Raw genomic sequence first — 25,120 nt, 5'->3', positions numbered from 1 at the left:
CTGCCTGAGGAGGATTTCCAAGCTCTTGATCTTGATTTTGTACATATTTGTATATATTTGGTTATTTCTATTATTATTGTTATTATACTCTTTGTCATTATTATAGTTTATTAAAACTGTTTTAACTTTTCAACCCATAAGTCTCTCTCCCTTTTCCCTTTCCCTTTCCCTTAGGGTGGGGGGGGAGAGGGTTAACAGAGAGCATCTGCCACCTGGTTAATAGCTAGCCCAGCTTTAAACCGTGACAGATTTAATTGGAGCCCAACGTGGGGCTTGAGAGAAACTCCAACAGGTTGCTCTGATAAGTTGAATCCTGGCTCTGGTGGGAGGAGACCCGGAGAGCTCAGCTGAGAGAATATCAGATTTCTTCCTTTGAGATTTATGAGGGGTTGGAAAGTTAAAACAGATAGTGAAGATAGTGATGTCATTTTTGAATGCTGTGTTATCTCATCTTTTTATGGAGTTTCTTTCACAGTTGAGTATTGCAATGATGCCTTACCTGCCGTGGGCACTGTGTTATTGCTTGCTTCTTATGAATGTTTACATGCAGTTTAGCAGTGGGCGCTGGTCGAAATGTATTGTTTTGGTATGGGGTTTGATACTGATTTATGCTGTGATAAACTGGGCAGTTCCTATTCCGATCTCTTATCTCTATGACACAATGATGGGCAGCTTTAATCGCGAATCAGTAGCAGCGACTTTATCTGCACGCTCCAGGCGTCCTTTAGCTGATTCTGTTAATGATTACACTTCCAGTTTTACTTTGGGAAATAGTACCTTCTCCTTTTCTGCCAAGCTGATTCCACTAGATTTTGCGAAATTAGGATGGTGCTGTCTAGGTGGCATGTTTTTATTTTTGGTTGTCCTGAATGTGTTTCTGATGTGGGATAAGATTAAATATCGGTGCAGGGACAGTTGTAGGTGTTATGCAGCCACCTCAGATCCTACAGTGTGTACTACCGCTACAGCCACTAAACCCACTGAAGCCTCGGCAGCCTGTACCACAGCTGCTACACCCCCCAAGATGGCCACTGCAGCTACTCAGACTCTCAGCACTCCCAAGACAGCCACTGCATCTACTCAGACTCCAGCATCTATCGAATCTCTACCAATTGCTCCTGTAACCAGAAAGAAATACCAAAAGAAATCAGCTAGTAAAGTGAAGGATGATGACTCAGAGCCTTCTAAGGCAGAGCCATCATATGACCCAGGTGAGGGCCCTTCTCAGGCAGAGTTAGGGCCTGACACAGATGGGGGTTTCCTTGATCGTCCTTTTAAAGCAGACCCATCACAGAAGAAAGGTCCTTCTAAAGCAGAACTATCACAAGAGGAGGACTCGGACGTAGAGATAACCTACCACTCCTTATCCCTGAAGGACCTGAGAAATATAAGGAAAGACTTCAGCCGTTATGACGGTGAACCTATTATTACCTGGTTGCTCCGATGCTGGGATAATGGGGCAGACAGCATGCAATTGGATGGCAAAGAAGCCAGACAGTTGGGATCCCTGTCCAGAGATGGTGGTATTGATAAGGCGCTCGCAAGAAAGTCAAACACTATCAGTCTCTGGAGGCGACTCTTGTCAGCTGTAAAGAGCAGGTATCCCTACAAAGATGATGTTATGAGCCACCTAAGCAAATGGACCACTATAGAAAAAGGTATTAACTACCTTAGAGAACTGGCTGTGCAAGAGATCATTTATAGACACCCACGGGACATTGTAGATCCTGTAGATCCTGATGAAGTGGAATGCAACCGATCCATGTTCCGGAAGGTTGTGAAGAATGCTCCACCGACATATACCCATACATTGTCAATATTGGTATGGGGAGAAGATGATATGGCACATTCTACTGTGGGCGAAATGGCTAACTGTATGCGACAGTATGAAGATAGTATTTCTTCCCCACTGCAGGCACGCATCTCGGCTGTGGAAAAACTGACTAAGGAGAACAAGGACTCATTTAAACAACTGTCAGACAAACTGTCCATGATCGAGAATAAACTTGACTCTCTACCTACACAGGCGCGCGTTGCAGCTGTTAGGAGAAAACGGTCTCCTACAGGACCGGCTCAAAGGAAACAGAACACATCACGAGGTATCCTGTGGTTTGCCCTGCGTGGTTATGGGGAGGACATGAGCAGATGGCATGGACAACCTACCAGTACCCTACAGGCACGAGTACGTGAGTTGCAAGCTAAAAGAAATACCAGAGAGAATTTTTCTAGAAGGATGGCTGCTCCAGTTACCAGTGAGCAGGACCCTAGTCAGGGTAGATGGGCCTCAAATCACTTTTTCCCAAGTGTGAATAGGAGAAATGAAGGTCCAGTCCCTGTGAGCAGCACGAATCCATTTCTTAATTGAGGTGACACGTGCTGAAGAAACTCCACCATATAATGAACTACCAGAGGATGAGAAGCAGTATGCCCTGTTCACCGATGGATCCTGCCGTCTTGTAGGAAAGCATCGGAAGTGGAAAGCTGCTGTATGGAGTCCCATACGACGAGTCACAGAAGCCACAGAAGGACAAGGTGAATCAAGTCAATTCGCTGAGGTAAAAGCCATCCAGCTGGCTCTAGACATTGCTGAACGAGAAAAGTGGCCAAGGCTGTATCTTTATACTGACTCATGGATGGTGGCAAATGCCTTGTGGGGGTGGTTAAAGCAGTGGAAGCGAAGCAACTGGCGGCGCAAAGGTAAACCTATTTGGGCTGCTGAATTGTGGCAAGATATTGCTGCTCGGCTGGAGAAACTAGTTGTGAAGGTACGTCACGTAGATGCTCACGTACCTAAAAGTCGGGCAACTGAGGAACATCGAAACAACCAACAAGCGGATCAAGCTGCTAAAGTGTTCCAAATAGATTTGGACTGGGAACACAAAGGTGAACTATTTTTAGCTCGGTGGGCTCATGACACTTCAGGTCATCAAGGAAGAGATGCAACATACAGATGGGCTCGTGACCGAGGGGTGGACTTAACCATAGACTCTATTGCACAGGTTATCCATGACTGTGAAACATGCGCCGCAATTAAGCAAGCCAAACGATTAAAACCTTTGTGGTATGGGGGGCGGTGGTTGAAATATAAATATGGGGAGGCCTGGCAAATTGACTATATCACACTCCCTCAAACCCGCCAGGGTAAACGCTATGTGCTTACCATGGTGGAGGCGATCACCGGATGGTTGGAAACATACTCTGTGCCCCATGCCACTGCCCGGAACACTATTCTGGGCCTCGAAAAGCAAATCTTGTGGCGACACGGCATGCCAGAGAGAATTGAGTCGGACAATGGGACTCATTTCAAAAACAGTCTCATAGACAACTGGGCCAAAGAGCATGGCATTGAACGGTACAATGGGCTGTTAAAAACTACCCTGAAAGCAATGGGGGGTGGAACCTTTAAAAACTGGGATAAACATCTGGCACAAGCTACCTGGTTAGTTAACACCAGGGGCTCTATCAATAGAGCTGGCCCTGCTCAGTCAGACCTTCTACATACAGTAGAAGGAGATAAAGTCCCTGTGGTGCATGAAAGGAATCTATTGGGAAAAACTGTCTGGATTCTTCCTGCAACGGGCAAAGGTAAACCCATTCGTGGGATTGCTTTTGCTCAGGGACCTGGATGTACTTGGTGGGTGATGTTGCAAGATGGTGAAGTCCAATGTGTCCCTGAAGGTGATCTGATTCTGGGTGAGACTACTTAAGTCTGAACTGTATGTTGTTGCTGCATAAGTGTCTTTCAGGTTAAGACAGTGTTGATGAGACCGGAACTAGCTTCATCAAGTGGCGTCCAGTAACCTCCTCGAGTCTGACATCTTTAACCTGCAACCCGTGGGCACGAACCATGACGAAAGAGAGACTGCTGAGAGACTGCTATCCAGATGGAAACCCACAATCCTGAACCAAATGAACTTAATGAACTTTTTGTATAGAGATGAATCATAAACTAGTGATATGTGTATATATATTTGAAAATGAAAAGGTAGTGGTGATCTGAGTATGACATGAATGGTATGGAATAAGGGGTGGAATGTCCTGGTTTGGCCCAAACCAGGCCAATTAGTCTTAGAGAAACCAAGGTCACTGCTAAATTCCTCACTGCTTACGAGTGAAGAGCCAAAGGGGGGTCGCAGCTGCAGGGGGGAGCAGACAGGGCAGGTGACCCAAGATTGACCAACGAGGTATTCCATCCCACACACGTCATTCTCACTTTCCTATTTATCACTAACCCACTGCCTCCTGGAGGTGGGGCCCAGGAGGGAGGGGCCCTCCTGTCTCCCACTGATTGGTACCAGCTTTGCCAGTTTTCCAGTTAAAAGCCTGCAGGTGTGATGGCAGGGAGAGCTATTGCATTTTCTCCTCTGCCTGTGCTGGGAGGAGCAACTCTGCCTGAGGAGGATTTCCAAGCTCTTGATCTTGATTTTGTACGTATTTGTATATATTTGGTTTTTTCTATTATTATTGTTATTATACTCTTTGTCATTATTATAGTTTATTAAAACTGTTTTAACTTTTCAACCCATAAGTCTCTCTCCCTTTTCCCTTTCCCTTGGGGGGGGGGGGAGAGGGTTAACAGAGAGCATCTGCCACCTGGTTAATAGCTAGCCCAGCTTTAAACCGTGACACCAGGGAAGTGGTGGAGTCACCATCCCTGGAGGTATTTAAAAGACGTGTAGATGTGGTGCTTAGGGACATAAGTTAATGGTGGACTTGGCAGTGCTAGGTTAACGGTTGTACTCTATCTCAAAGGTCTTTCCCAACCTAAACAATTCTATGACTCTGCATTTTGCCTCACCAGCCATGTTTAGGTATCCAGTCATCATTCATGGTCAAGACTGCACCTTTCTTCTTGCTAGAAAATATCTTTCATGAAAATTTTGCCCCATATTCATTTATCAGTTCAATTGATAGAATGTTCTCCAAAAATCTGAGGAGCTTGTGTTTAATTCCTTACATATAAGGCTTTTCTAGAATGACAGTTCTCTAATACCCCTTTCTAAAACCCATTCCCCTGTTTTTGGCATTGGGGCTAAGGGGAAGTGGGAAGTAGGTGGCAAGCATGGCTGTATATTCCTTTTACTCTACTTTTTCCCTCTCCAAAGCTTCTTGATTCTTTGTTGCTATAACTTCTGTTTAGCCTGCCAGTGACAGAGGTGAAGGGAGAGAGCCTGAGAAGGGAACTCAGACCCTGGCTCTATTCCCATGCTATTTAAAATTGTTCCAAATGCAAAATATGACTAGTAGGCTAGTAACATGGTAAGTTATTTCAGGGAAGAGGCACTTGGACTTGGTGCTTCAGTAAGTATTTTAGTATTTCATATTAAGTATTCATTGAATCAGGAACTGGAACTTTCTCGTTATTTTTTTGTCTGAATTGTTCCAATGCAATTAGTGGAGGAGGAGACATTAGGGAATGAAAGGAAAAAGCAAATTTAGAAATCTTCTCTTTTTTTTTTTTTCTAATATCAGCACATTAGCAATTAGCATGTCTCCCCTCATCAAAAGCTTAACTGACTCAAATTCACATAACAGCTCAACTAGATGCCAGTTGTATGATTTTAAATTTGTTTCAGAAATTGTAATAGTTCTTAATTAAACCATGGCAACATAAACTTTCTGGCTTCATAAGCAACAGAGGAGCTATCTGGCATGTGCTTTCATCACAGTCAATGTTTTCTTTTATAATTGAATATTATAGTATTTCTCATGTTTGTTTTTTTCCCCCCTTTTCATGTGACCATGAACTTGGTCTGAATTCTATTGAAGTTGCAGTCCAAACTTGCTTCAGTTGAGTGGTGGTGTCTAGACTCTGTATTGTGTGTATCTGGAGGGAGTATGGCAAGGAGGAGGAATTATTTGATTAGAGTGGAGCAACTGCCAGTGCCTCTCAGGGTGACTCAATCTGGAGAGAATTGATTTAGCTCTATCTTCTACTTGGGTCCAGAGAAGGAATCCTTTTTACTTGTTTTCCATCTGTTTCTAGTGACAGAATGCATGCTGTGACACTGAAGAATGATTATATTCCCAGACTGGCAGACTAACCTCCTTTTTGATATGAAATGCTCATAGGAATTTTAACTCAACCCTTTGTCTCTGTGTAAGCTTGACAAGATGCTGCCCACTTGCACTGGAAGGAGGGAGGAAGGAGACTTCCTTGCCACTGATACATCCATGCAAGACACAAATGTTTTCTTTTTTTTTTAGTATACAAACTGTTTTACAGATTCCTGATGTCTCTTCAGAAAGTCACAGAATCACAGAATCACAGAACGTTAGGGATTGGAAGGGACCTCGAAAGATCATCTAGTCCAATCCCCCTGCCGGAGCAGGATTACCTAGATCATATCACACAGGAACACGTCCAGGCGGGTTTTGAATGTCTCCAGAGAAGGAGACTCCACAACCTCTCTGGGCAGCCTGTTCCAGTGTTCGGTCACCCTCACCGTAAAGAAGTTTTTCCTCATATTTATGTGGAATGTCCTGTGTTCCAGCTTGCACCCATTGCCCCTTGTCCTGTCAAGGGATGTCACTGAGAAGAGCCTGGCTCCATCCTCATGACACTTGCCCTTTCCATATTTATAAACATTAATGAGGTCACCCCTCAGTCTCCTCTTCTCTAAGCTAAAGAGACACAGCTCCCTCAGCCTCTCCTCATAAGGGAGATGTTCCACCCCCTTAATCATCTTCGTGGCTCTGCGCTGGACTCTCTCTAGCAGTCTCCTGTCCTTCTTGAACTGAGGGGCCCAGAACTGGACACAATACTCCAGATGCGGCCTCACCAGGGCAGAGTAGAGGGGGAGGAGAACCTCTCTTGGACCTGCTAACCACAGCCCTTCTAATACAGCCCAGGATGCCATTGGCCTTCTTGGCCACAAGGGCACACTGCTGGCTCATGGTCATCCTGCTGTCCACTAGGACCCCCAGGTCCCTTTCCCCTATGCTGGTCTCCAACAGGTCTGTCCCCAGCTTGTAGTCATACATGGTTTTGTTCTTGCCCAGATGCAGGACTCTACACTTGCCCTTGTTATATTTCATTAAATTTCTCCCCGCCCAACTCTCCAGCCTGTCCACGTCTCTCTGAATGGCTGCGCAGCCTTCCGGCGCATCAGCCACTCCTCACAGTTTTGTGTCATCAGCGAACTTGCTGACAGTGCACTCTAATCCCTCATCCAAGTCATTAATGAATATATTGAATAGTACTGGTCCCAGTACCGACCCTTGCGGGACTCCGCTAGACACAGGCCTCCAACTGGACTTTGTCCCATTGACCACCACTCTCTGGCTTCTTTCCTTCAGCCAGTTCACCTGATCATCCAGACCGCACTTCCTCAGTTTAGCTGCAAGGATGCTGTGGGAGACCATGTCAAACGCTTTACTGAAATCGAGATAGACCACATCCACAGCTTTACCATCATCTATCCACCGGGTTACGTCCTCATAAAAGGCTATCAAGTTGGTTAAGCATGACTTCCCCTTGGTGAAGCCATGCTGACTGCCCCTAATGATCCCCCTATCCTTGATGTGCCTAGAGACAGCACCAAGGACAAGTTGTTCCATCACCTTTCCAGGGATGGAGGTGAGGCTGACCGGTCTATAGTTACCCGGCTCTTCCTTCTTGCCCTTTTTGAAGACTGGAGTGACATTCGCTTTCCTCCAGTCCTCAGGCACCTCTCCCGTTGCCCACAACTTAGCAAAGAAGATGGAGAGTGGCCTAGCAATGACTTCCGCCAGCTCCCTCAGCACCCGCGGGTGCATCCCATCAGGGCCCATGGATTTATAGATGTCCAGATTGCTTAATTGGTCCCTGACGCAGCCCTCATCTACCAAGACAGATTCCTCCTCTATCCTGACTTCTTCTGGGGCCTCAGGGGTCCGGGGCTCCTCAGGACAGCCTCCAACAGTATAGACAGAGGCAAAGAAGGCATTCAGTAACTCTGCCTTCTTTTTATCCTCTGTCTCCAGGGCCCCCTGGAGACAGTGGGGGCTTAATAAGTCCAATTACCCATTAATGCAGTATCATAAAAGCATGCAAAGCAAAACACTAAGTGGATAAGAGGTATATTTATTTTGAAAAGTGTAACATTTGCACAAGTAGATCACTGTATAAATACCAAATCTATAACATGTTTAATGGGGCATTAGTATACTTATATCCAATGTATTTCTCATTAGATCAGGTTTTTGAAGATAGTGGTAAAATGCCTGCTGATGCCTGTATTAATTAAAGGAAAGTGGGGAGAATAGAAGAGAAAAGAAGTAGGATAACTAGATTTTGTCAATAGTTATAATTGCTGCTTGCAGCTTCTTAAACCTTTTGAAAAGTTTGCTTTCCACTTTTCTCTCCATCTCCAGCAGTAAGTGAACTATTCTCTCAATGTCATGCTTCCTCAAACAGGTCATGTTTCCATGTTGAAGTGCAACTGCAATATCCAAAATGGTGAAACAGAAGTAACATTGGATAGTCATTACATTGGAGGTTACAGTGTGTGAAACTCATACATAGGCCAGCTCAGAGTATAATACTCCAGGATTATCTGCTCTGTGCAAGTGTCCTAGCTCCTCTAGGCTCAGTATCTGTACTTTAAAATGGGAAAGACACTTTTCTTATTATTTTTACCATGTGCATGCCTAATGAGGGATCATTTTCTATTTTAGTATCAACAATGAACAATAATGGTGATGAAGTTCTGTATTCAAAACTCAAAACTACTTCAGTGATAGTTCTGCATGACTAGCAACTGAAGATACCCATCAGCAATTTTTAGGTACACTTTTGAGCGTCTATGTGTCAAAAATAATTTGTTTAGAGACTCACCTAATGGAATAAAGTACATTTCCGTTTTTGAAAATTCGCAACAACTTATTATCTGTTGTAACTTCGTGAAAGTTGGCACCTTTTTCATTAGCGAAGAACAAATCGGGTTTCCAAATTGAATCCAGCATGGATGGATCTAAGTCTAAAGAGTCATCTGGATATTCACTGTATGCGAGGCGTGGATCATTCCAATTCTGACGGAGAAAGATGTTCACTCGGTAATCCTGAATGAAAGAGAAAAAAAGCAAAGCTTTATCAAGCGTAGGGATTTAGTATTTATTTAATTTCTTAGCCATGTAATCCCCTGTCCATCTGTGGATGACAAAAGAATTGTTTAGCTGAATGCCAGCATGATACCTATGTGTATTAGTGGGGACACAATGGATAAGAATAAAGATGCATTTCAGGGCAATTGAAAAAATCCCAAGCTAAGGAAACCCAACCTCTGTGTACAGTTCATATAACTCCATATAACTCTACCCCGACAGTAGCTTTGTCTTGAAATCAAAATGAGAGAAGCATAAAAAGAGTTTGGGAGCATTTGATCTTACATTCATTTATTTTTTTTCTCTTGAATCCTTACATATTTTAGACTCATCAGTTAGACTTTCTGTGCCTCAGTTCCCTGTTGAAAATCATGCGAGCAGTAACTTGCCATACAGCTGTCTGAGAAGGACACATGTTCCTCCTCGGAGATCATATAAGTCCTTATGATAAATTAGCTTAGGTACAAGTTGCTTGTTTGTTGCTTGATAATCAGAAAATACTGCATACCATATAGAGAAAGTCCCAGTAGAGGATTTTATATTCATATAACCTTATAAATTTTCAAGACAAAGCCAGTAAGAAGAAAACTACACCTGGAGAATGAAATTAATTCAGATTTTTTTTTTCAGCAGACATGAAAAAGGCTCATTGGCCAAATTGAAGCATTATGTGCCAGATGGAAAAAGCATAGGATTTGTTAATCAATTGATTAAAAAAAAAAATTAATTTGTTAACCCCCCTTTCAGAAAAGGACTGAAAGAAATTTTCCTTCTTTTTCATCATGGCTAGTGACAGCCTCAAGAGCCATAAAAAGTTCTTAAGAGAAGCTGTTGGCATTTTTCATAATTAGCACCATAGCATGATGAAACCAAAGCCAGGGATTTGTATTTTACAGATGTAGAAACAAGCTGCCTTTTTTTTTTTTTTTTCCTAAAGTAAGCCAAAACCCTTAGTCAAGTCTGTGCTTCAGTGTTCACAGAACTGAGATTTTGGTGTCTTCCATTCAGCAAGAGGACACAATACCCCCAAAATACCTCTATTTCTTTGCATGATATCCCAAATACCACGTAGTACCAGTTCCCCTTCCAAATTCTTTCATAAAAACAAAAGGCCAGGAAGAAGCAGGATGTGGGAGCAGCGACAGCCCTACTGCCTGTCCTAATATGTGGAATGGTTGCACTGAAGGAAACATTAGCTCTAAAGCTGGGGCACTGGATGTGAGCGCTGCAGCTCTCACGACTTCGTCTGCACTTCAACCAAACTTAAGCTTTACTTTTTAATTTCTATAACCTGAAGTATGTCTATTTATTTTACTTTTCTCTGTAGAATATGATGAGTTTATAATTACATGCAGTGAGCATAAGGCTTAATTGCTTTAAAAAAAGTAGGGTTCTTTGAAGCAAACAGAGAGCAGAATCAAACTGCCAGAATGTATTTGGTTTCCCACAAGAGGATTACTATTCTCACATTCTACTTGCCCAGAGGGATGACTCCCAACTCAAATAACTGTGCTGGGTATATTCTTTGGGGAGTGAGAGAAATCATCATTTGAGGTGTGGTGACTTCCACAGTCACCTCTATAGCCTCAAGGTTGTCATAGTCTGAACAGCTGCTGTACCCTGGTTCTACAGAATGAGATTGATTTATGGGCCTACACTTGCTCCACTGTCCTTTGAAATGCTTCAAAGGAAAAAGGGTGAACTTTCTTAGAGGGTCAGGATACTGTACATCTGCTTCAGAGGACTCAACAAAATAAAAATTGGGAGATCAGGTAATTGCTCTTTGCTGTCCATGCTGAGGCCATTATGGATTTCAGTGCTAACATTGTGGTTAGTAACTTCCAGCACATATTGAAATCTAAAATACTTACAAAATATGCTGATTTCTTCTTCATTGTACTGATACAGATTGAGCTATATTCCTATAGCATACAGAATATAGTTAGGCTGCTTTATGGAAACTTTTGCATAAATCCTCAAGATATTAATTGCTGAACTCTCACTGGTTTCTTTAACGCATTTTAATATGCAGTGCATGTGGAATCCTTCTAGATCTGAGAGAGATATAAAAGCAAATTTCCAAAATATGCTCTTCATTTGAGCATTGCATACCACTTGCTCTCATAATTTTTGAATGCTGTCGTTTGAACCAAGTCATCAAATTTTCATGCATAAATGAGTAATCTTCCAGAACTGTACCTGTTGCAGTTCCAAATACTATTATAATTTTGACTAATATATCCATCTAAGTGAAATCTAGACAAATGATTCTTGCTTTATTTGTTCTAGCTCACTGTAAAATTTTAACATGAAAATCTTATGGACTTTTGAAGAACACTGCTAAGAGTAAATTTAAAGGCACTATGAGAAATATTGTTCTTGTGAAGAATTTTTTAAAATCTGATAACTATGGCACTTTGTTGTAATGAAAGCTGGATGCAATCCTCTGTTCCTAAGAAGATATCACAGACATACTGGAAAGCGCTGCTCTCATGAAGGTTGAGGTGAAGAATGAATATTAGCAGGGTGATCTGTAGTAAAAGTCAGGCAGAACTAGAGGGAACTACTAGAGTCATGGGAGGGAACAGGGAATGGTTTACATGTCTTAAATGGTTTAAGCAGATGTTACAAGGGAGAGGAATATGCATCAGGAAGAATAAGACCCAAGGGAATCCTGGCCTAAAAAAGTAACCAGTGTCTTGAAAAGCCACTTCAAAGTGTAATTTTGTAACTGTAGTGGGTTATTTGTTTTATTGAATTTGTTTATCATCCCATAGGGAATGAGACTATTTAGTCATACAGTTGTGTGTGTTATCATTCTTCTCCCTCTATCCAACTTTCCCCCCCGCCCCCCCCCAAAAAAAATGTTATTGTGTGCAGAGATATCAGGTGTTCAGTTGCTAGTGAAATAGTATTAGTAGTTTCATATTTCAGCACAACATCCTCGGTACACCAACCTAAAAAGGAATGTTGTAGAGCTTATGTCACTTCATTTTCCATTTTGTTTCTTGTGTAAATTAAAAATATATTTGGCCTTAATTCTACAAAATATTATGGGTTGCCTTATGCATTTTATGTTCAATATACTTTAACTTCTTAATCTTGATGTAATTTGTTAAATGTGATGCTGCCAACAGGTTAATTAAAAGCCCTTAGCAGTTTTACCTTTAATATTTTAATTTTGATGTAATATTCTGGAAAAAAAAAATGTTAGACTTGAGACTGTATTGGGCCTGGCTGAGATGGAGTTAATTTTCCCCATAGCAGCCCTCATAGTGCTGTGCTTTATATTGGTAGCTAGAAAGGTGTTGGTAACACACCAGTGTTTTGGCTACTGCTGAGCAGTGCTCTCACAGCATCAAGGCTGTCTGTCCAACTAGCAGGCTGGATGTGGGAAAGATCTCCGGAGAGGACATAGCCAGGACAGCTGACCCAAACTGATCAAAGGGATATTCCATACCATATGACATCTGCTCAGCAATAAAAGCTAAGAGAAAGGAGGAGGAGGCGGGGGCATTCATTATTATGACATTTGTCTTCTGGAGCAACTGCTACACATACTGAAGCCCTACTTCCTGGGAAGTGGCTGGACATCACCTGCTGATGGGAAGCAGAGAGTAAATCTTTTGTTTTCCTTTGCTTCCACACGCAGCCTTTGCTTTTGCTTTATTAAACTGCCTTTATCTTGATCCATGAGCTTTTTTTCCATCTTATTTTCTCCTCCTCCATGTCCTGCTGAGGAGGGGAGTAATAGAGTGGCTTGGCGGGCACCTGGCATCCAGACAAGGTCAACCCACCACAAACTAACTCCAGAGCTGGAAGATAAAATGGAAAACTAAGAAAATGATTATGTTCTAAACCAGGTTAGGGCTGCACAAGCCAATATAGTACTAAACTTTTTACTGCTATGGGAGAGCAGTAAAAACTAATGCTAACTTTTTTATTTCACAGTTTCTAAGATGTGTTTTCCCCTTGTAACATCTGCTTTCCTGGTTTACCATAGAAAGAATTAATTATTTTTTTTTTTACTTTAGAAAACCATGAGAGAATATTTCTCAAAAATTAAAGGATGATTTTGTGTTTTGTTATACTAATAGAAAGGTAGTACAATGTGGGGACTTGGTGGATACAGATTGTTATAGTTGTTTTCTCTCAGATTTGCATTCTTCTTATTGCTGTACATGAAAAGCTACTATGTTACATAACACATTAATAGTTTTAATTCTTACTGGTGAGATTTTCTAAAGGTGCTATCTCAGTCTCTGAAAAACATACAACTTGACATGCTTTTATTGCCCCCTTGATTAGCATAATTAGACAGGATGTCCTGTGGCATATTAGTACTTTGTGGTAATAACACTTTTTCATTTTAAATTTGTTCACTGGCCCTAAGCACTATGGCTGCACTTTAGGTAACCTAATTACTTTGGGTAAATTGATGGAGTTTCCTTAGTTTTCCTTTGCATATCTGAAAGTTTCAGATTGGACCAAAAGCTATTCAGCTAATGATTTCAATACGCCTTTGATGAAATTTCCCAAGTATAGAAACTCAAGTATTTAAATTTAAGTAATCTCCTTAAGTTGATAGGTCATTTTGCATGCAAGTTACCAATGTCATTGCAAAATCAAAGTAGATCCTTGAAATTCACAGTGACATTTGAGAAATGTAAATGGTTTGTGTAATCTGAAGGATTCCCCTGTGTTTCCTCATGCTTAATAGTCGGAATTCCATGATTACTGAGATTATTTATGATAAGGCCTCATCTGTAATCATGCATGTTCAGAAAAAGAATATATAGAAGAAGGTGCAGAAAAGGATGATATCGGACTAGCTAGGACAGCCAGTTCTGTGAAAAGTTTGATTTCTTTAAACCTGTAATATGAAGGACTTGCATTACTACTTAATTGAGGACTTGATTGCCATCTAAGGACAAGAATATCCTTAATTATCGACATATTTAGGCTGGACTGAAATGGATCATCCTTTTGCTTCTCCTGCTAATAAACATTGGTGATCTTTTCACTGATACGATTTATTATTGAAAAAAGGGACTGCTCTCTTATTTTGTTTTACGTCTTTACATTATTACAGGTCTGAACTGCAGCAAGGCTAGAGCATATATCTATGCTGTATGGTAGCTCAATTAATGAGTAAAAAAACCTTGCAACAGACTCCATGCTCCATGATTAACTGTAACTCATTAATCTGTCAGAGATTTACCATAGTAGCTAAAGAGAAATTAACTGCAAATTAAATTGATCGCTGAGTACTTAACTTTAATTGACACGTCAAATCTGTGTCAGAGCAATAAGATTTGACTAATGCCAAACATCCCTAAGAACATGCTTTTCTGTACTGAATAGCTGTAGGGCGTTCATTACAAGAAGCAATATAGATATGCTATTGATTATGATAGAGTTTGTCTGACTCACAGAATCCTTCCTGATGATCTGTCCCTGGATATTTCCACAGGTGGAAGCTCTCTTTCCAGAACTGATTTTGGCAGTGGGTAAAACTAAGGATGACCCTATTATTCTCACTCTGGAATTACAGAACCCATAGATAGGCTGGGAGCAACTCCAGTACTGCACCACTCCCTCAGTAAGAAGCAACTTTGTGAATTTTCCAGAACCACAGGATTCCTCCCTCAGAAAGGAATGTCTTAATCGATGTGCCTTAGGAGAAAGCTTTCCTCTTGCATTTTTTTTTTTCTAATCCGGTGACACTTGCAATTGTGCAGTTATAAGGGACAAGTATGCAGTTCCGTACATGAAGACATGGAAAACTTTCCTGTCTAGTCCTGCCTCAAGTTAGTTGGCTAAGCACCTTGTTAGTGATTAGGATCTCCAGATTTGAGTCCTTGAAGGCTGAGGATGAGCAGTAAGGCCTTACCGGTTCCTGGATAAAAGCTCTAATCCTAAACTAGTTTGAAAATGGTGGGTGCTCTTACCCCCTCTATTAAGTAGGACAGACCAGATGGTTTGGGGATTTGGGTGAGGGCTAACTTGCCTCTGATCTCAAGAAGCTTTAGGAAATTATTTGAGCTATTCAGAAAAGACTGTTGATGGATTTTGGATGAAAAGCTCTCTTTTTCTTTGTCCATGGATGTATAAAAGCAGATTTTAAGGTGTTCACTAATATTTTTAATCTTTCTGGGGTTTTAGTTTGGTTTGTTTTTTTTGAGTTTTTGTTTGGTTTTGTTTGCTTTTCTTACACTTCTGAACTACTAAGTGTCCAGGTGGGTGTCCTGTGAAGAGTTTTGTTAAAGTTTTATTTAAATTTTTCCTAATTTCTTTGTGGAGTTTAGCTCCAATAACTGTCCAGCAATACTCATATTGAAGTCAACAGAACTAGAATTACTTGGCAAAGAACTAGCTAAAACTAGGAATTCAAAATTGCTACCTGTAATATCAAATGTCTCAGATTCCCTTACAAAATCAAAATTCAGAGTTCAGCAAATAAGTATATACACTACTCGTGCACCAAGTGCTCTTCCTAGGTGTGTCACCTGCTTTCATAACCTTGGAATCTGAAGTGGTATGGCCTCTGCTAACGTTCTGCCTCGGATAGATGAATGTCACTTACTTTCTTTTCTTCAGGGTTGAGTAATATCTGATTCACCATCACTGCTAATGGTTTGGAGGATGAGAACTGTTCTGTCACTACTTCAGTTCAATCTTTCCCTTACTGAAAGTATGGGGTCACTTACAGGATGCTTATTAGTACAGAGCTTTCAGTCTTTGTCATTCAACCCATAGCTAAAAGAAGAATATAAGTAGTAGTTTCCGTAAGGACTTCTTCATTTTTAGCTTTTGACTCCCTTGTCTTTATTATAAAACATTAAAGTGTTGAATTCAACCATGTGCTACAAAATCTACTTATTTTCCATAGGTTTTAGGGTGGAAACGTTGCAACATGGATGGGTTTAGTTAACTTTAGTATTGTTTTATTTCCTGTTTTATTATCAGTAGCAATGTCTGGATTTTAGTTTCTGTGCTCACAAATAGTTGTCATATCAAAAGTCAAAGCCAGTTAATATCTAGGATGTTTACTCTTAAAAAAATAATTAAACATAGTAGTGACATACTGTATAATAATATCTGTCACAGCTCTTACTGCATGTCCTAGAATATTTATTAATTGCAGATTGAAGATACTACTTCCATTCTTAATGGAAGTTGTGTGTTCCCAACTCCTAATACATTATGCTAAAATCATGTTTTGCAACTTGTTCAATGTAATTGCTTTCTTAAGCTTTAGCTCAGGGGCTTTTAAAATGTTTGCACTTTCAAGCAGTAGTATAAGGGATTAGATGAAAATGGACATGACAATTACATGAAGAAACATCATGCACTAAGCCTGTGTCTTCATTGATCTTTGCCATGTTCTCAGCTGACAAAAGATCACGGCTTTTTTTGTACAGACAAATGATGTGTCCCTGAAGCTGCTTTTGCTCTAACAGCAGAATATATTTCTTGCTAAGTGAAAAGTTGAGTTTTTCTGAGATTATTAATTTGTTCAGATGAAGTTTTGGTGCTATATATTCCATGTTGTTATTTATACATTTTATATGTTTAGCACTTAGAATATGACTTGTTTCAATGATTGACTGAATGGGTTAATAGTAGAAATCTTTATTGAAAACACACGTTTGAAATCATCTGCTGTTTCATCTCCTAAGGAAAATATAACCTAATTAGATCAAATAGGAATTTGGGAATTCCATACTAACTTTCTCTGCAGCCTTTCTTGTGTTGGTAGGTAAATATGACATTGTCTAGAAGAGGGTAAACAGGGTAAAATAAAAGGTAAAGCTGAAGTGGCTCAAGTCCAGAAGCAGGACCTGCTAACTTCAGCAGCTTAAACACCAGTTAAAATGGGCTGTGGGAAGGGATATATCTCTAACTTTAAACAAACCTGATTAGGTATGAGTTGTCTTTAAGTTTATTGATAGGCATGAAGCGCACCAAGTGTGTCAGGAAAATCATGTTGTTTAGAGGTTCTACACTGATGCCATGGCAACATGTGAAAGTTAATGTGGATTTGAACTGTACCAATACTAAGGAGAAAAGGAACAATTTGTTTGTCTACACAAAGACATCTAGTGGCATTTGAAAAGCCCTAAGATATTCTGCCTTTTGGCTGCTGGTTCAAAGAGATGCACATCTCCTGCAACCTACGATATGTCTACCAGCCTAGGTAACCCAGGGACTCATAGGGATTATTAAGGCCATCTCTAAAAACACTAAATGCACTTAGGCAACTAAATAAAATTTGAACAGGTGCAAACTCCATTCAGTATCCATTTTCTAACCTGCTCCTTTCATGAAGAATTTACTTTGTGAATCAGTGCATGTGGGTCTACATGAGTAGCAAGGGAGAAGGAAGAAATGTCAAGTTCATGGGCTTCCACTAGGTCCATGATGAAGGAGGTGGAAGTAGAGGTTACTCATTGAAAAGCCAATCCTAACCTTATTTTGGTAGATCTCAAATACCGTGATTTGTGATACTACAGTCATACCCGAAGAGTAGTCACAGGCACAAATCTGAAACATTTCCCCCACCTTTTGCTAAGCTGGGAAACAGTCTTGTTACACTGTAAGGTCTAGTACAAATATTTAAGAATTGCTGTAAAATTATCCAAAAAGAATGAAAGACTTAACCAGTGTAAAATGTAAACATATACTTTGAAAAGTGTTGTTTTATATATACGTATTATATATTATATATATTATATACATTATATCAAGGCATGCAAATTATGTATTTTATGTACTCAGTTTTTTGAAATTGTAGCATAGCCAGTTTCATAATGTTCACAAAAATAAGGAAAAATATATTGCAAAGCAGGGAACTAATAAAGACTGCCTAGAAACATCAAATTTTCAGTATTCTGTGCTGAGAGAGCTGTCTGCCCAGGGAGGTTGTGGAGTCTCCTTCTCTGGAGATATTCAAGACCCACCTGGGCATGACCCTGTGCAACATGCTCTAGGGGAACCTGCTTTGGTAGGGTGTTGGACTAGATGATCACCAGAGGTCCCTTCCAACCCTAACCATTCTGTGATTCAATCCTACTAGGAGTCAAGTAGCTAAACCCTCATTCAATTTAAACCTATAAAAGAAGACAGAGCAACTAAAAAGAAGATTGTGAGAGATCCCACATATTGTAGCACACAATATTTGTAGATGGAAAGCAGACTAGAAATCTTCTTTAACAAACCTCATTATGCCAATAAATTAGCTTTCATATGTTCCTATACATTTACATTTTGGAAAGCTATTAACTGAAAAAGAAATCTACTGACTGAAAGATTAGGCAATGTAAAGACTACTTATTTTTTAAAGCAAGGCAATAAACTCAGGTTCCCCAGAAGTGCTTTTGAAGATTATTGCTTTATCATAAAAAACAGGTAAAGAAGAAATAGTGAATACATACTTTTCCTCAGTTATGTGTATTCAAGATAGTTATTTTTAATTCACCTTCAATATCTTCGTGATTGTGATAAAGTGTTTGATCAATATCTGTTCACACTGGCTCACAGTCTCCAATAAGAAATGCCTTGAGGTGGTAGCTGACTGTTTTTTTTCTGGGAGAGGGTATGTGATCAAATTTGCTCCTAGAGGTTGATAATGTTTTGTAGAGGCTTGCAAGTTGGAACCTTTCTGAACTGTGGAGAAGGCTGCAACTAGAGGGAGTTGATTTTTGTTGGCATCCTTGTGTCAAAAGCCCTGGATGAAGTTGTTGAGAAAGTAAAAGCCTCTGCAAGCTGGGACACTAGAGACAGAGGAGCAGAGAAGCCTATGAGCTGGGGTTACCTGCAATTTGGGGAGAGGGAGGAAGGTGACAATCTGTAGGTCCCTGTCTAGAGAAACCTGTCTCGTGAATCTAGATGGCAGGGTAGTGCTCCCTGGGTAAGATGGTTAACTAGCTGAAGGGACAAAGGAAAGTGCTTTGGGAGTGAGAGAAGGTACAGAACTCAGTTTCTGTGCTGTAGGAGACGACTGGGCCTGCTGAGGACGACGTGATAAGTGAGACAGATTCTGAAGTCAGAAGGGTTATTTTGTGCTGTTGAAGAAACCAAACTGCCTCAGGGATGCTGAGTTTTACTATCGTGTAAATTGGCATTAGAATCTAGAAGGATTTAGGGGGAAAAAAAAGAGATCTGGCACCATCGTTGTAATGCCAGTAATGACATAGGGAACAGCAGGTCAGTAAAAAATGCATATCAGCACACACTTTGCTGTGATCGTATTGGCTTTTAAAGAATATTGAAGCCAGAATCACAGTCTTATAATACCTCTTGTTCTACCAGCTGTTAATGACCATATTTGATAGCATGCTGTGTATTCTATTTGTAAAAGGAAAAAGGTTATGTAGAAAACAGGTTCTTACAAGCTCTTTTAATAAATTGTATAATTTTACTGTTTATTTTTAAAGTATTATAAAATGATTTCAACTTTTTTTGGATATGATTTAGGATATGTCTTTGCAGTGTGGGTATGATATACAAAAATTGTGAGTGCATAGCTCTTTCAAGGTTAATGTTTCTTGTAAAGTCTTTGTACTGGAGAGCTTTTCCAGACCATATTTACTAGACTCAAGAGCAGAAATTAGGAACAAAGATGACAATCTGAAAATCCTTTATTTTCTTAATTCAGGTTCATTTAACAGTTATTCTAAAGCTGACTGTAGCTTTTGTTTCTGTAAACAAAATGTTAGTAAATTGCAGGTTCATGCAGAACCGAGGGAGAAAGGCTATATTCGTGCAGTGATAGATGGGGACTGGTGGACTTAACTCCCATTAATGAACACTGGAACAGGCTGCCCAGAGAGGTTGTGGAGTCTCCTTCTCTGGAGACATTCAAAACCCGCCTGGACGTGTTCCTGTGTGATATGATCTAGGGAATCCTGCTCCGGCAGGGGGATTGGACTAGATGATCTTTCGAGGTCCCTTCCAATCCCTAACATTCTGTGATTCTGTGTAATGCTAATAGGAGTTAAGGGCAAAATCCCCATATATCATGATAAGATTAATTTCCATTGCTTAAATACACATCGTGAGGCAGCTACACTAAAGATATTTGAAAAATATTATATGATTGCAATAAAATACGAAACTTTATAAACAGCATACCTCATACAATGTGGACAGAGCTATGTAGTGATGCCACAGTCTTATTTTCACACATCCTCAGATTTTCTGCAGTAGTGACTGAGTAGATCTCAGCTTGCAAATTAGTTATGTTCACAGCTTTTTCTGGGTAATGTTGTAATTGCTATAGCAGGATATAGACTTCTAGCAACAGCTAACCTGACAGCTGCTACTCAAATAAGTTGAAAAGACTGATATAAAAATATAAAAGTAAGGAAGAAAATGCTGGAGGGGATGGGAGTAATGCCATAGGCTTTCATAGTGCAGTGCTGTATAAGTCATGGCTTTTCAGTTAAGTGAAAAAGAGCAGTCAGAGAAAGAAGAATCAATGGAAGCAAGCATACGCAAGAGGTAATAAGAGGTGTGAACTTTTCTCCAGCTTTTCTAGAACAAGATCAGATGGGTGTAGGTAAACACAGGATATAAAAATTTGGCTAAAGGCTCAATCTCCCTTGGAACAGGGAGATAAAGATTCTGGAAGAACCTTTCATAAGGGCTGGCATGTAAAGAAACAATTTGAGTTTTAGACAGCATTAGAACAGGTGATGAATAGGATTATAAAGCAAAATTGCCTGCAGTAGCAAGGACTTGCAGGGATGATGTAGAAGGTCCCTTCCAGTCTTCTGTTCCTTATTGCAACATGTAGCTATGGGGAAATGGAAAATTTGGTGTCTTTAAAGTGAGCTGTTCTGCTTTCTGTATTGTACAAAGTGTTTTGTAAAATCTTTAAGAATGTTTGTTAAAACGGAACAGAGAGAATGAGAAAATTATTTCCTATAGTATGTCTTAAAGAACTGATTATAACACCTATCCTGGTAAATATTTATCTATTTTAGTTAAAGCAGAACAATTACTCCTAGGCTTAGAGCCCTAAGGCAACTGCAGGCCTGGATTCAGTCTTTTCTTCAAATGAGGTAAAAAATATTTGAGCTAGGTATCCTTTATTGTAAGTAGGAATTTAAGAAAATATTGCCCAGCAGTAAGACTACCACTGCTGCCTGTTCCTTAGGTCTATGAAACAATCTGTGACTGACATGTTCTAAAACATTTACAGAATTGGGACCTGAAGTTGGTACAGGTAGTTGTATACCTGATTTTACATTTCTGCCAGGACTACAAAGTAAAGCAGAAGATACTGTGTGCATCTCATGGTAGATGAAGAGAGATTTTGTGGATGCCCTGCTCGAACAAGTGGATACAGCCACTCAGCTTTCAGCACGAGGCCTGAGGTAGTGGAGTATTTTCCAGGTTTTCTGTGACAGCTGGGACTATAAACTACTAGTTGTTTTTCATGAAGAATATTAGAGATTTTATTCAACATTTAACATTTTGTTGTTGCTGTTATATTTTCAGACCTATGGCTTGTTCATGCACAGAATATAGTCCTTTTCACTTCTTGCATCACTTCTAAATTTCCATTAATACTGTAAATGCACACTAACAACTGAGTTGCATCCTCTATGATCGTACTTTCATCTAAAGCTATCGAAAATGTCTAAAACTTTTTCCCACAACTTTTCATCATTAGAGTAGCACTTACTCTAGACTGTAACTTCACAGTCAATCTAGAGATATTAACTGCATGAAATAATTTCCTTTCATAAAGGAAGTTTCAGTTCTTCATAAATCATTGAAAGGATATCTAGAAATGGCAGGGTTTGAGACCTGAAAACAAGACCTTGCTGTTCATCCAGTATTTTCTCAGACAAATGCACTCTGTTATTAGGTAAGGTTGCACTATAACTCTAGAGCTTTCAGCAGAATTTGGCCTTAGGATGCTATCTAAAATAAACCTGAGACTTGGTCTTGAGTTGGTTTGTTGCTGTTTTACAGGGACAATCAAGAAAGATTAACCTAATGTTTAATAAGACAAAATTATTTGTTCATTGTTTACTGACATGTCTCTATTCATAGTTTATATTTCTGTTTTTCTATATATCCATGTTGAATATACTGGCTTTCAAACATATGAAATATGTGGAAACCATCCCTGTGACTGAGCCTATTTTTCAAATAACATAATCACACTCTATTAACCAAGGAATGAACTCTACTGCTCCCTAGTAACTCACTGGAGAGTTGCTTCTGAAAACAGTTTAAAAACCACTGGCTTGAGCGACCAGGAAAAGAAACCTGTTGCCAGCTTCTGCAAAGATCCTCAAGTCCAGCAAAGGCAAAGCTTCTGGTCATTTTTAAAAATCAATTTAATCAGCCCTTTTTGCTAGTCCAAACCTGAACCAAACATTCTCTTCAGTGCAAAGTTTTTAATTTGAAAACAAATGATGCTATTTGTTTGCTAATTCATACACTGTATACATTGCAATGCACTTTTTCAAGCACACTTTGGTTGCATCCTATAGAATTTCTGTACAATATGGAAAATAGATGCTGTATCTGGGAGGGTGATATGATGCTGTCTGCTTAGAGTGCAGGTTCAAGAGGGGGATTTCCATGGGTTAATCTGGTCATGTAACAAACTGGACAGCTGCAGACCCACTAGAATTTGAAAAACCTCTGTCTGCACCTGACTCTGTGACCCAGGCTCAGGGTGGCAGAGTCAAGTTTATGATAAAATAAAGAATGTTAAATAATCTGCCCTCCAAGCTCATACAAGAATAGGTAGAATAGAACACAAATATAAATGCTCACTTGAAGAAAGATGAAGCTAATGAAATTAAAGAGCTGTGACTTGTGAAAGGAGAGTAATGATGATGTCTTAAAAATGGGTTAATGTAGGGTAAAAGCACATTTTATTTGTAGATAATCTCATTAGTCCTGGGAGTACAGAAAGATCTATCACCTGCTTCCCAACAACACTCAGGATAACACAGATCTTTTCAGACCCAGTCAAGAAATACCCATGAGCAAAAATGTGGCAGGAACAAATAATAAACACACGCTTCTTAATATGTTAATTGTCTGCACCGTTGCCGTTTGCCATCAGGTCTCTTAGTAAGTGTCCCTTTCAATACATTTTTAGCATGAGTTATGCTAAGCATATTAATATGTACTTCGTAAATATTGCTGTAAATCTGCATTAAGATCAAAGTGTTGTTCCTGACCTTTAAAACTCACAAAACCTTGAGGAAGTTGGTCAGTCATATTTACTAGAATAAAAGGAGGCTTTTTGGTATGGTCTATTATCTGCCCAATGGCCCAACTATTCTGTAGCCTTTGCTTCATGTATTCAGTATTTTGTCTCTGAGCATTTGTAGCTGAAAATGTTGGCACTGATGTTCTTCTCACCCTGTAAGACTGAATAATCTCTTTTTTTTTTTTGGTAACTGCCAACAATATCTATGACCCTACTCTTAATCAGGAAATCTCCTAGCATTAGGAGATACAGTGCAAATACAAGCTAAGCACAGCTTGAGCTACAAAGAGAAACTCTCTTAAGTAACTTTTGAGGATGTTGTGATAAAACCTGAAATTTAAGTTCCAGTGCACCAATAAGAAAATGATTTGATTTTCTGTAGGATATGGTTCCTATATTGCCAATATACATTTAACTTTACATAACCAATCAATCAAATTGATTTCTCAGATTTTTAAGGTTAAGTGTGCTTAGGTACGTCACTATTTATCTTAAATAAAAAACTTCAGGTGTTAATTGTTATATTAATTTCATATAATGAAATAGCCATTTTATTCTGGGCTTCCACATTTTTTTAATCTCCTGCTATTCTTTAATATTTCTAAATCCTTATGTGAAAAAAAGAGTAGTAGCAACATGTAAAAAATGAAAGACTGGACCTAGGTTTTCCCTTATATGTGTGAAGCAATAAGTTTTACTTAGATAGAGGATGACGGTGAAATCCTCGCTTTGTGAATATCGTTGAGACATATACAGATCTGATACTACCGTTTGGCTCAATAACATAGAAAGATTGACAAGGCTGGACCCTAAGTCGTGCTGATGATGAAAGTTTGTTTAAGGGAGTTTTAAATTACGTGATTTAATTTTTTTCCTTCCTCCTCAGAGCATACATGACATAAATTAATTTCCTCATATGATCACTTAAAATTACTTAAGTACAACTAGAATCACAGCTTTTTAGCCAGAGGTGGCATGCCTTTTCCCCGCTATGAACCATCTGATTTGTCTTTTGAGACAAAGAAAGGGAATATGAAATAGCTGTAACCCATACTCTAAAGAAGTTGAAAGAAATGTAAGAAATAAGAAAAAAGAAAGAAAGAACCAATTTACAGAGTTAACAAACTGTAAGCCAAATTAAGCTACTTTTTTTTTTTTGTCTGTCCCTCCTGATCTGTTAGACCAGATGTGGATGAGCTTAAGACAACCCGCTTCCCCGAGAGCTGATTCCTGCTGCACGCTGTCAGTTCCCATCGCACACTGACAACATCCTCCTCCTTACCGAGAACTATGAAGTCCGGTGGTGTAAAGCTGGCACCGGGCTGTTTTGCAGCCGATTTTGGCTTTTTTTTTTTTAACCCAGTGTTTTTTCTGTAACTATTACTGTGTTATACAAAACAGAGGCAGCAGAGGGAGCTCAAAGATTTTGGTCATCAGTGAGAGAATTCGAGAACCAGAGAGACGGGGAGAGAGACTGACAGTGCCAAGAGCAGTGAAGGACGTGGCTTGGTGTACTGGGACTTCTTTAAAGCTAACAGATTATCTGCATATCCCATTATTCAGCTGGTAGTTTTAAATACCAGCAAGACTTCAAGGTACCACTTAGTGGCCAGTTCTTATTTTGCACTTGTTGCTTACTTAAGCTCTTTTGTTTAGAGTTTGGAAAAAAGTATTTATCAAGAATATAAAAGTCCTTTTTGAATCTAATAAATTGGGTTTTTTTAAGTCTTTCTATGTGTAAAGATTTAGAATAAATATTAAGACATAAGTACCTGGATTTTAAGGACT

General features: G+C 39.7%; 1 protein-coding gene across 4 annotated transcripts in view; it reads right to left on the bottom strand.

Moving 5' to 3' along the window:
- The window catches only part of GLRA3 (glycine receptor alpha 3), a 103,191-nt gene that overhangs the window by 47,938 nt on the left and 30,133 nt on the right, over positions 1-25,120 (bottom strand). For all 4 annotated transcript variants that reach the window (XM_068403639.1, XM_068403640.1, XM_068403641.1 and 1 more), the window contains one exon: positions 8,819-9,042. In XM_068403639.1, coding sequence (XP_068259740.1) covers positions 8,819-9,042 — 224 coding nt within the window. The remainder of the gene's footprint in view (positions 1-8,818; positions 9,043-25,120) is intronic.

The sequence above is a fragment of the Nyctibius grandis genome, chromosome 6, assembly GCF_013368605.1.
Source record: "Nyctibius grandis isolate bNycGra1 chromosome 6, bNycGra1.pri, whole genome shotgun sequence".
NCBI classification, from domain to species: Eukaryota; Metazoa; Chordata; class Aves; order Nyctibiiformes; family Nyctibiidae; genus Nyctibius; species Nyctibius grandis.
This window is presented reverse-complemented; position numbering and strand designations above follow the sequence as displayed.